The 13,024-nt window shown below is 39.0% G+C and overlaps 1 protein-coding gene across 1 annotated transcript in view; it reads left to right on the forward strand.

The window, feature by feature from the left end:
• Window positions 1-508: 508 nt before the first annotated feature.
• Window positions 509-13,024, forward strand: part of ENPP3 (ectonucleotide pyrophosphatase/phosphodiesterase 3) — a 66,162-nt gene continuing 53,646 nt past the window's right edge. Inside the window, exons 1-5 of the mRNA XM_030853435.3 lie at window positions 509-527; window positions 2,285-2,425; window positions 6,011-6,086; window positions 10,046-10,168; window positions 11,965-12,090. Of these exons, the coding sequence (XP_030709295.1) occupies window positions 2,348-2,425; window positions 6,011-6,086; window positions 10,046-10,168; window positions 11,965-12,090 (403 nt within the window). The 5' untranslated portion in view covers window positions 509-527; window positions 2,285-2,347. The remainder of the gene's footprint in view (window positions 528-2,284; window positions 2,426-6,010; window positions 6,087-10,045; window positions 10,169-11,964; window positions 12,091-13,024) is intronic.

Genomic DNA, 13,024 nt, shown 5'->3' on the forward strand with positions numbered 1-13,024 from the left:
AGTAAACAGGAGGCTGATTGTAAATGGCTAACGTGGAGCCTACCTATCTCCTGTCTCAGGCAATGCAAACAGGAAGCTACTTGTAAGTGTCTGTCCTGAAGCCCACTTTTTCCTGCCCCATGAAATGTAAACAGGAGGCCAGTTGTAAATGCCTAGCCTGGAGCCCATCTGTCTCCTGCCTCAGATTGATCTTGGCTACATTAAAAAAAATCACGTGGAAGGATACTTAAAAATACTGCCGCCTTTGCCAAAAGTCCAGAAGATTCTAATTCAATCAATGTGGAGCCTGGCCTTCAGAATTTAAAAACTTAAAATTAAAAAACTACTTTGGGTGCTTCTAAGTTTACCTGGTACCAAGAACCATTTGCCAAACGTATTCAAATACGTTTTTGTTCATTTCTGAATTTTTGAAGACCTGGTAGTTCATTGTGGTCCATGGAAAGAAGTCTGCAAGACCGTGAATTAGATTTTCTCTGAACCTTAATTCCTTCTGTTACTGCAACAAATGAAGATGCTTCCACTAGCAGGTCTGTAGGTGGAATTGGTGAAGTGGGGGGGCATAGTGGATGGAGAAAGCGACGGGAAAGAATAGCACAAATCCTCAAAGCCACGAAAGGAAACATGGCTTTTATGCTGCAGATTTTTTCATGAAGGGAGTGCACTTCAATAACAGAAAAAGGGATGTAGCTACAATTTTCAGAAATATTCTTAATATTTATGTCATTGTATATTAGGATAGATTCATTTCTTATTTCTTTCCACGGTCTTTAGGGTTGTAATAATTTGAATAGTGGTTTCCAAAGAATGTACTGCAGTCTACAGGATTTTTATAATCTTTACACTAAAAGAGAGTTTTCAAGCTTTATTTGATTAAATAAAGGAGGTTATCATAGGACTAATGTTCTGTTGACTTAAAAAAAATGCACAACGTGAGAGTTGCCAGTTAAGTTTTATTTGGGGCAAAATGAGGACTGCGGCCTGGGAGACGGCGTTGCAGATGCTTCTGAGAAACTGCTCCGAAGAGGCAAGGCGAGGAGCCAGTTTATATAGAAGTTTTGTAACAAAGGGCAGGTAGTCTGTACGTCAAAAAATTACTGTTAAAGAAAACCAGATATCTCAAGTTAAGGAATTTAGTACTCTTCTATGTATGTGAAGATGCAATTATCTGGGCTCACTGAAATCATTCCTTTAATATGCACCTCAGCTATCTGGGGGCCAGTATCCTGTGTTTTCATATCCTGAGTTTCCTCAGCGCTCACGGTAGGGAGTGGCTGCCGTCTGATGGCTGCTAGATGGCAGGTATTCTTTTCAGCCCTGGGTTTCCTCAGGGCTCACTGGCTCATGTTGGAGGGTTACAATCGTTGATGACTGTGACACCCTTTGTTTACTGACATGGTAGAAAATATTTCATTTATCAGTTCCATGGAATCACACTTTGAGAATTATTGCCTTAGGGCGTTTAAAATAGAAATGTGTAAAACCCACCATTTATTAGAACTCTCTTAGGCCACACTGCTACTAATTTAGCTTCTTTCATCAGAAATCAGTAACCCCCTCTCAGCATGAAATATATGTATCATGAGACCAATCTCGTCTATGTAAATAAGAAAGGATCGCATTTAATTAGTTAGTGAAAATTACCTTGGATTTGGGGCTATAGAAGACTTGGGTTCCAGTCCCACTTCTGGCATCTAGTAAATGTGACTTGGGATAAGTAAGTCACATAATTTAAATAATCAGAGCCTTACTTTACTCATCTTACAAAATAGGGCTACAGTGTTTGTAAGGGATTCTGTTATGTTTGACATGAGATAATGCATGTGAAAACATGTCAAGGTGTGAATACTCTAAAATGCAAGTCATAATTATCACATGATTAATACTTTATACAGATTTGGCAGAGTTGGAGTTTTTATATGGTTAAAGCACATGGTTAATATGTTAGTTTTCAACAGTGACAGGAAGTTTATATAAATGTAGAAACTTTCTAGAATTTTGGTAACAAGGTGTTTTGTTTGGGGTTATTTTTAAAGAAAATCAATGATCATTGTATTAAAATTTGATTATTATATTATTCTTGTTACATATATTTTGATTAGTATTTAGTAGAAACTATAAGGAGAGAAAGAACAGTTGTCTACAATGTACTAGAAATGAACTTTTATCTCTCGACACTGTTATTTTTTCCTCTCTCTTGATTGCCCAATCACTAAAGAGCTGTGCTCTTCCCAAACATTTAAAAGTCAGTTACAGCCCCGTAATTCATACAGTTTCTCTTTGCCAGACTAGAAAAACGAAGGAGTTCTACCATTTTCTGGTAGAACAGGTTTATACAGCTAACAGAACAATGGATTCTACTCTGGGTTTATCAACGGAAGAACCTGTTATGAGAAACACTGTTAAGAAGTACAAAATAATTTGTATTGTAAGTACATTTTAACATTTTCGTCTCTGTAGCTTTGTGACTAATGGTAGGGGTATGACTCCCCGATTGTATTTGTTTGTGTTGCTATTTAAATGTAAAGTTTTAAGTAATTGTGTTCAGTTTTATCCCTTATGACAACTCTAAAGCAAAGTGAATCACATTTTGCAAATAAGAAATTTGAGTAACAACAAATTAATATTTGATCAATCTAAAAGGTTGGGATCTGTGGCAGAACATTTAGCAGCACTGATTTTACCATGATTATAATTATATTTATCTCCCAAGTCACCATTTTTAATTTATTTTGCATGAATATTTTAAGACAAGAGAGTGAGGAATTAAAATCACTGTGTCTTATATTCTTCGTTGGACTCTTGATTTTATCCTATTTTACTTCACTCCTAGAGGTGGTCTCTTTTTCCTATTTTCTCTTTCTTGTTCCCTTACATGGTAAGATATTCCCTGTCCTAAAACAACAACAACAATAACAAAACAAAAACAAAAAACTTTCCTTGACTTTATTACATTCTCTTTTCCTTTTACCATCAAACTTTCAGCTCTAGCCATTGTCTCAATTTTCTCACCACCCAACCATTTTTTGTTCTCTAGCTTTGCTTTTACTGTACTCAAGTCACCTCCTCAAAAGTCAGCCCTTCTCCCCTATCCTTCTCCTGCTGAGTCTCCTAACAATAATACACAGATATTGTGGAGCAGTTTCTCATTTTGAATTCTTCTCTCCCCTTGCTTTCATGATGGCATTGACATTCCCATTTTTATCACTTTTCTCCTTACCTGCTTTATTGGCTGATTTATCTTTCTTCTCATTATGCATTTCACCAAACCCTATCTAAAGATCCTTTCTTTAGGAAATCTCACCTTCTTTAATGGTTTTAAGAGCATATTCTCCACCAAGAATTCCAAGTCGGCCACTAGTTCTGACCTGTTGCTGAGTGTCTACCACACCATGCCAAGTGCCTGCTTGCTGGCTCATCAATCCAGCACCTTCCTTGTAGCTAAAACCGTTTGCATAGTTTTCTCACACCTATACTGCTGCAGTTTTCTCTTAAATTCCCTACTTTTCTTCTTTTTTCTTTCTTTCTTTTTTTTTTTTTTTTGCGGTATGCGGGCCTCTCACTGTTGTGGCCTCTCCCGTTGAGGAGCACGGGCTCCGGACGCGCAGGCTCAGCGGCCATGGCTCACGGGCCCAGCTGCTCCGCGGCATGTGGGATCTTCCCGGACCGGGGCAAGAACCCGTGTCCCCTGTATGGGCAGGCGGACTCTCAAACACTGCGCCACCAGGGAAGCCCAATTCCCTACTTTTCTTAATGTCATTGCCATTCTCTCTGTCACGCAAGCATTGTTTGGAGGAGTAAATGAAACAGTGTGTATATGTATTGAGCTCAGTGACTATAACAAAGGAAACTCTCAAGATATTCTATTTATTTATTGTTCTGGGAACTTTGGCATTCTCTTTTAGCTCTTATGCCATTTACTATATTTATCCTACCTTATTAATTCAGGGAATTATCAACTCCTCGGGAGCAAAGTCTGTTCATCGTTTATTTCCCTTCGTTGTATCCTTTTAGTGGGTTGTTAGTACACGTAAACAGAAGCTCAATAGTTTAAAATCATAGCTTCAAAGTTACCCTATTGTTTCTAAATTTTAGTACAAGTTTTATTTAAAATTTTTTAATGTACCTATTGTGTTTCTAGCATTCTTTTTTCAGCCAAGCTAAAGCCAAATGTTGGTTTCTCAGTGATTTCTGGAGCCCAAAGCACTCCCCTCTCCATTTTGTAGCTAGCATAAGATAGTTTAAGATATATTTGCACCTTAATATCAAGAAGCTTATTCAGAATTACATACTTAGAGTCAATGATTATACAACATTGAAAATGAACCTTTTTATCCTTGAGGAGATTACAGAATAATGCGAGAGCAAGTCATAAATATATGGAACAAGTACAAAATCACTAAGAAATAGACATGAAGATTTAACATTAAAAAGTTTTAAAGCATCCTAAGGACAGCTAGGTGTTGTCTATTGTTCCAGCAAGTTTGAATGGCCAAAGGACCAAAAATAAGATGTAAACTGAGATATAGCCGAAATGTAAATCTATGACACATGAGGTTTACCATAGGAGAGTTTCCCAGTGCTTTGTTGCTTTGTAGCGTTAGTAGCCTTAGTCAGCTGTGGCTCTTGAGCATCATAATAAGGGAAAAAGTGCTAATGATGTTATTTAATAACTGTTTATGTTTACTTTGCCCTCTCCATCCTCTCCACTGAATGAATACCTGCTGGAAGGTCACTGACCCTTAGGCTAATTTTGAGTCTTCATGTAAAAATTGTTTTCACAGTATTTTAACCATATTTTCCCAATCACTGAATTCACTTCTATTGTAAAAATTAGATATGTTAATTTCCAGATGATTTTTCAGAAGGAAAACAGACAAAATCTATAGTTTATGTAGGGTTTTTATTATCTAAGCAAATTTTGATGTTGTTTTTTTTTCTTTTATAAAAGCGATTTTTAAAAAAGAAACATAACAAAGTTTATTTGTATTGTAAAATACTTGAAGTAATCTGTGTACCTGTTGCACTTGTATTCTTTATGGTGATACATATTATTTAAGCTCTGTCATCCAGTATGCTTATCATTGGACTTAATGGATAGGGAAAGAGGTCAGTGGGAAGAATTCTCTTTAATTTATATCACAGTTTAACTTCAGTAATAGTATAAAGTCCATTACACTGAAGAGCTTTGTCAGTAGTAGTGATAATGAATGACATACACAGTCTTTGGTCTCATGACTTCCTGGTTACCCCTAAAACATTTGTTTGCACTGCAGATCAAAGCAGATAATTTGCTAGTTAATTATTTGGACATTATATATATATATATTTATTTATTTATTTTTGCGGTACGCGGACCTCTCAGTGTTGTGGCCTCTCCCGTTGCGGAGCACAGGCTCCGGACGTGCAGGCTCAGCGGCCATGGCTCACAGGCCCAGCCCCTCCGCTGCATGTGGGATCTTCCCAGACCGGGGCATGAAACCGTGTCCCCTGCATCGGCAGGCAGACTCTCAACCACTGTGCCACCAGGGAAGCCCTGGACATTATATTTTTATATGTTAAATATTCTCATTATTCTCTGATGGTCAGAGTGGGAGAGAAAAACCCTGCTTCCTGGGAATGAGGTAGTTGACGATTTCACAGTTTTGGAATGCTTTTAAATAAATGATCTCCAAACATGTATCTAGTTAAGAAAGGAAAATGGGCAAAGGTAAATGGCCCCTTGGTTTCATTTGTACTTTAACTCAATTTGGGGTTAAACTAACTAGGACTAACGTATTTGAATTTGAAGATCTGTAATAAATGGTATTTTAACATTCTTCCCAAACCTTTCTTACTTAATGCCTGAAAATAATCAGACATTAAATAAAATTCTGTCCCCTTATCATTGTTGGATCTGGTAATGCGAAAAGCTAGCAGGCTGTGCTCCCTTAACAATCACCAAGGGAGGGCAGTTGTCTGGGTCTTTGTATATTTTAATAAGATGGTAAATGTCACATTTTTTTGTTAATAGGTTCTTCTCACTTTGTTGGTGGCTGTGTCACTTGCGTTAGGCCTGGTGGCTGGACTCAGGCAACATGAAGAGCAAGGTACTCCCCTCAACATTTTCTCAGAAACTTTCCTTCTTTCTCCTCCCCTTCCCTGTTATATAACCTGGACTCGCCTCCTTTCTAGGCTAGGCTAGGCTCCCCTTTCTCCCATGCCCCACTTGTCAGGAGCCCACATCTGTGGTTAGCACTCTCCACTGCCACTTCTGGACTTTCCTCTTTGACCTCATCTCCCTGCTTCTTTGAGATTCATATCATTCCAGTATTTGCCCCTTTTCCTCACTTTCATAGAGGACTTTGGTAACTGAATCAAAGATTCCTTCTCTCCCAGCTCCTACTCTAATCATTAATATCCTATGATAAACTTGACTTCGAAAGTCTTAGTTGCTTCACTCCCATGACTTCCTACCACCACTTTTGTACCTTGATATCACGTTAGTGTTACCCCATCCCAGAAATATCACCATTTCTTGGTTAGGCAGTGCCACTTTCCTGAAATGTAGTGCACAATAAAAGCTTCACATTTTTTTTCTCATAAGAAGCAAAGAAAAATAGGAGATCTGTGGCTCAAAGTATCAAAACACCTCCCATCCCTTTTGCCATATTGCATTAGTACGAACAGTAAATAAACCATTTGCAAGCGATTCAATAAAAAGCACTTTCTATAATCTTACTGTGTATTGTTTTGACACTTTTACTAAGGGAAAGTATGAGGTCAAGTGTTAGATAATTTATTCTCCTTTTTTATCTGGTTGATTAACTTCTAATTTGACTCCAATGGGGAAAGTCTTCTTCAGTGGGAGACTCTTGGTGAGGTTAACTGGCAATTTTCCAATTATGTTTTCACTTAGTAATTTACAAACACTCAGTACCCCTGCTGTAACATGGGAACACAGTGGAACTGAAAAGATGGGCATTGGCTGGAAAATTACTGTCTTTTCTTGGTCACTTGGCTGTTGTGTTTCTGAGCTGCAGTACCAGTCCTAGATCTAGCAAATGCTGGCAGGTCATTTTGGTGGTATTATTCTGATGTTAGTGTGCACAGGTGGGCATCATTTCTTGGTTATTTCATCCCACAAATCACATAAACTAATTGCAAAAGGCATATGGTAATCTCTGAGCAAAATCTCCAATTATTCCAGCTCTTTCCCTCCTTTCCTTACGTTAGTACAGCTACTGACTGGCTCCCTAGTCATTGTTCCTTATTCTCTTCCTTTCATCTCAGTCTATCAGGGCTTGTGTGGCATCACTCTCCTCTCCCTCCCACCCAGGGGATTGGTGTTTAACGCCAGCTTCTTTTTGCCAGCATCCTAACATAGTCACCCCCTCATTCTTCCACCACAACTGTTTCCTAACCCCCAACCCTTGATCATCTTCACCATTCTCTGCTCCAATTAACCTACTTTTCATAGACAATATATATTTTTTCTAGTGTGAGTTTTTAAACAAGTTTTTCTAGTTTGAGTGACAAATTTCTCAATTTATGTGCACATCCTTTTTACCTGTTCTTCAACAATTGAGCACTAACGCTGTGCTAGGCACTATTCTAATTACTGGGGATATAGTGATAAAGGAAACAGACAAAAATCCTTCAAAGGGTTTACATTCTAGCATGGAAGACAGATAATTAAAATTGAGCAATATATATATATATATATATATATAATATGAAGGGAAAGTGCTAAGGAATAAGTAAAACTGAAAAGGGGAACATGAAATATTGAGTCAGGGTGGGTGGGGTGTGCGTAATGACTTTTGAGTAAAGAGCTAAAGGAAGTGAGGAAGAAACAAGGATATTTTGGAAAAGAACATTCCAGGCAAGAGAAAATAGCAAGTGCAAAGGCCTAAGGCAGGAGCTTATCTGGCATATGTTCTATTTAAAGAATAACAGGAGATCAGTGAGCTAGAGCTAAGAGGCCCAGAGGGAGGGTAGTCATAAAATGAGATCAGCCAAAGAGGAGTTGATCACAGAGGGGTTGGTAGGTCAAAATACGGCTTTTGGCTTTCATTCTGAGTGTGATGGGGAGTGATTGGAGGTTTTGAGCAGAGGAATGACATGACATGCTGTGGTTTGCTTTTCAACATGATCGCTCAGGCTGCTGTGTTATGAATAAATGGCAGAGCGAAACCAGGAGAAATAGAGAGACCAATTAGAAAATTATTGCAATAATATAGACAAGCCATATGTCTTGGACCAGGGTGGTAGCATTGTAACTGATGAAAAGTACTTGGATTCTGGAGATCTTTTGATGTAATAGATAGATTTTATCAACAGATTGGATATGGAGTGAGAAACAGAGAAGTCAAGAATGACCTCAAGATTTTCAGCATGAACATCAGAAAATATGGCATTTCCATAATTCAGATGGGGAAGGCTATAGAAGGAGCTGGTTTGGGAAGAATAATCAGGAACTCAGTTTTGGATATGTTAAATTTGAAATACCTACTAGATGTCCAAGTAGAAAAGTCAAAAAGTAGTTGTATATAAAAGACTGGCTTTTGGGGGAAGTTCTGGCTGGACATGCAACATGGTGGTTACCAGCATCATACATGGGATTTAAAGCAATGTGACCAGGGTATGCCAACCTTAAAGGACTGGAAGATGAAGGGAGGAGAACACAGAAGACTAGGAAGGAGGGTCAGGAATGTGGGAAGAAAGCCAGGTGATTGTTTTGTCCTGAAGTTCAAGTGCGGAAAATGTTTCAAAGGAGTGAATGTAAAAATGTAAAGACGTTTTATGTAAATGGCATATAAACTTTTCCCCTTACTTTCTCACAGGACTTTGTAGCTATCTAATTACAATGCATGCACTTATTGTTATGTACCTATCTACTTAATACATAGTGCTCTTTGGTGTGTATCCAACATGCCATTTGACCTATGCCCTCTCCCAGAGTTGCTTTTAGGAAATTTGATATCATTCTGACTTGTGATCCTGTACACATTTCTCCTGATCTATCTCTGGGAGCTTTCCAGATCTCTTTATCCCTATTGATCCCTTGGTGTGAGTTTTGCTGTGAAATTTGGTGAGCACCTTTGACATAATAATGTTTACTCTTCAACTCTGGGAAATTTTATTATGATTTCTTTAATAATATCATTTCCATTTTCTTTGTTTTCACTTTTCAGTAGTACCTCCCTGTTTCAAGGTCAACTAAGTAGTAGCCTTAATTATATCTGCAAAGTTCCTCTGCCATGTAAGGCAGTATATTCACAGTCTCGAGGATTAGGGGATGGAATCTTCTTGAAAACCATAATTCTGCCTACCACACCCCTCTACTGAGTTTTCCATTACTGCTCTCACGTTTTTATTTCTAAGAGCACCCTGAACGTGATTTCCCTTTTTAAAATTATAGTTTACTTTCTTATTTAATGGATGCAATTTCTTTTCTGAGCATCTCAATATCAGTTGTGTGTTTGTGTGTGCGTGATCGTGTGTGTGTTTAACTCTTCTGCTCCTTGCAATATTTCCTCTTCAAAAGTTTTTCTTTTTTTCTTGTTTGTTTTGGTTTTTCATGTGGATGCTATCCTCAAAGGTCTGGTAATCATCTGTTCACATTTAAGAGTAAGACTTGTTCATCTTTTTTTCTCATTATGGCCATCCTCCATGTCTGCTGTCTCTGTGATGAAAGCAACTCCTCCCAATTTCTTCCAAATTTTGAGCCTTCTATTCTGTAGTGGGAGGTGGGGTGGGTAGCTGCTGCTTCATATGCAGACTTTCAACCAATTCCACTACATTTAGCCTCTGCTTGTCCCTCCTACCCTCTCCTTATGGCCCCTGGTGTATCTGAGTCTGGGACCTCTCTGGAGTCCTGGGGAAAAATCACTCATTATGTATTACTCATTATTTATCACTTTGCACTGATGAGTCATACAGTGCAATAAAAATTATCTAATTGTCTGTCCTAGTCTGTGCTGGGTACTTCTTGGGCTTGCACCCTCAAGCTATGAGACTTCGGATAACTTCTAAGCACAGATTTCCTTATTCTTTCACTCTACAGGCAGCTGCAGGAAAAAATGCTTTGATGCTTCACATAGAGGACTGGAGGGCTGCCGGTGTGATGTGCAATGTAAAGGCCGAGGCGACTGCTGCTGGGACTTTGAAGACACCTGTGTGGGATCAAGTATGAATCCTGAGAGCAAGTTTATTAGCATGTTGGTTGTGCTATCTAATGATAGCACATTTGCATGAGCATTTGCATGCAAATGCAAATGCTCACCTTGTGTATTAGTTTGCTCAGGCTGCCATAACAAAGTCCCACGAACTGGGTGGCTTAAACAACAGAAATTCATTTTCTCACAGTTCTGGAAACTAGAAGTCCAAGATCTAGGTTTGGCAGGGTTGGTTCCTTCTGAGGCTGTGAGGGAGAATCTGTTCCATGCTTCTCTCCTAGCTTTTGGCATGTCTCCAGCCATCTTGCGTGTTCCTCCACTTGTGGCAGACGTAACTCAAAGCTCTGCCTTCGTCTGCAGATGGCCTTCTCCCCACGTCCTCACAGTCTTCCCTCTGGGTGTGTCCACGTCTGAATTTCCTCTTGTTGTAAGAAGAATACCAGTCATACTGGATTGGGGTCCACTCTAATGACCTGATTTTAACTTGGTTATCTGCAAAATCCTTTTCTAAATAAGGGCCCATTCACAGTCATGTTGAAGTTAAGACTTCAACATTTTAGGGGAGGGACACAATTCAGCCCATTACACCTTGTATTCAGGATCTAGTATAATCCTGACCCCCCTTTCAGTACTAAAGATAGAACCCACACTTTATTTAGTTGAGGTTGAGGAATAACAGTCTCCAGTAGATGAAATGTTGTCAAATTACACAAGTTTCAAGGGAGTTTTCTCATGGCTTTTCATCTTATTTAGTCTCATTTTTAGTGGTTCTCAAATTTCAGGATGCATAAGACTCCACTGGAAAGCTGGTGATTCTTAGCGATTCTGATGCCAGCGGTCCACAGAACACAACTTGAGAAACACTGTTCTTGAGGCAGAAGAGACAGTTTGCAATATTTAATTTTCTAAGAAATCAAGGAGGTGGTGGGGGGAGGTGTCTAGTGGTTCGAGGAGAGAAGATTAGGACAGTACAGCTCCTTAAATTATGCTCTCTGAAAAGGGCAAGAAGGAGGGTATAGCCTAGTATGGGTAAGATCTGTACTCCTTTTAATTCCTCTCCAGAACTCTTTTCTTTCTAAGTACATAGTATATAATTGAGAATGAAGAATTCTGTGCATGACTGAAACACACAGCTGTCACCTAGCCAATGCATTTGTCTGAGCACAGGGGCTGATGTTGATTCTAGTCACTGTTTCCTGCAGGTGGCCCTAGGAAGCAGCCTCAGTCCAGCCTCTTGCTGTTGTTAGCACTGGGATTTATTGAAACTGATCTCACATTAAGTGCCTAGCCTGGGCAAATATCAGAGGCATGGTGGGGAGCTGATCTACCTTTCTTTCACTCTCAGCTGGGAGGTACCCTGCCTGCCTACATTCTTACAGACCTGACCATGTTCCTGTTACTTCTGTTGTCACTGCCACTTCCTTGTTGTCTGTCCTTAGATAAGGCTGGGCAGGCTGCTCTTAGGTGGCAACAGTCACTCAAGGTTAGTAGTTCTTTACCATTGGAAGTTCCTACCCTTGGGTGGGAATAGGACAGGTGTTCAGAGTTTCTCCAGACTCAGAGGTCTACCTGATAGGTAGACCAGAGCTGCAGCTTATAAAGCTACATTTCTCTCTGCCACCCATGCCAAATGAAGAAAAGTGGTGGATTGCCCCTTATTCGTATTATGAATTTTCATTTATGAATGAAGATAAACCAAGAATTTGACCATAGGATAATACAAGAAGAAATGCATGGAATTTGTATTTTTGTTATTGGATGCTTAAATTAAGTTGTATGCTCAAAACCGAATTGTGTAATTTTCCAGCTCGAATATGGACGTGCAATAAATTTCGTTGTGGGGAGACCAGACTGGAATCCAGCCTTTGCTCTTGTTCAGATGACTGTTTACAGAAGAAAGACTGCTGTGCTGACTATAAGAGTGTTTGCCAAGGTAAGCAGGTGTTGACCCATTTGCCTGCGTGAGTTCAGTGACCCTAGAGCTGGCCTAGGCTGCAGACATTAAATCAAGTCCAAGAATTTTTAGCCACTCTACGTGGAAGAAAAGACCCAATGTGTTTACTGTGGGAAGAAATGGGTTTTGTGCACGATAGAGGAAGGGAGCTCAGAGCAAAGATATTATAGAAGAGAAGAGAAAAGTTAACATTCCACATGTTCTGTAAAGCAAGGTCTTTTTCAGTCCAATGACTATGCTAGACATTCTTGTGGTTTGAGACACTGGACGGCAGATCCTAAAGTTAAAACGTCACAGAAGAGATTCTCTGGCCTGAATAGCAGTTAGTTAAATGACTGATTTCGGACTGGCAGGGAGGTAATGCAGAGAGCCAAGGTTAGAATCCAGGTTATTCAACGCCTGATTTCACCTGCTTTGCCACTTTATAAGTGATGTAGATTTTTAAAAAAATCACCAATCCCTCTGCACATCTGATGAGACTTAGGAAAAACGTCATATACACATAGCAACAAGATTGCTTCAAGCTATCAACCCCTTTTTCCTAACACCACACCCAGTAGAGTTAACTAACTTACATGTGTAATATTTTTAGACAAAAAAAGAGATTAAGGTGAATTTTGATTTTTTTTAAATAAGAGGAAAATGTTATAGTAGAAACATTATTAAGTATAGTCCCTCAGTAAAAAATAGGCTTTACACTAATAGATGAATCAGTTTTTATGCAAAATATAACTGAAAATCCGCTAAAAGGGGCAACCAGAAAGGAAAGTAAAAGCCTGAAATGGTAAGTCTGTTTTTAAATAATAATTGATATTTAATAGTGAATATCGTGTCATTAAAAATCCCCCTAAATTCACAAAGGCAAGTGTAGTTTGCAGTTTGCTTATTTCTCTAATAAGTTCATTGAGCACAG

This window comes from Globicephala melas, chromosome 14, assembly GCF_963455315.2.
Source record: "Globicephala melas chromosome 14, mGloMel1.2, whole genome shotgun sequence".
Classification (NCBI taxonomy): Eukaryota; Metazoa; Chordata; class Mammalia; order Artiodactyla; family Delphinidae; genus Globicephala; species Globicephala melas.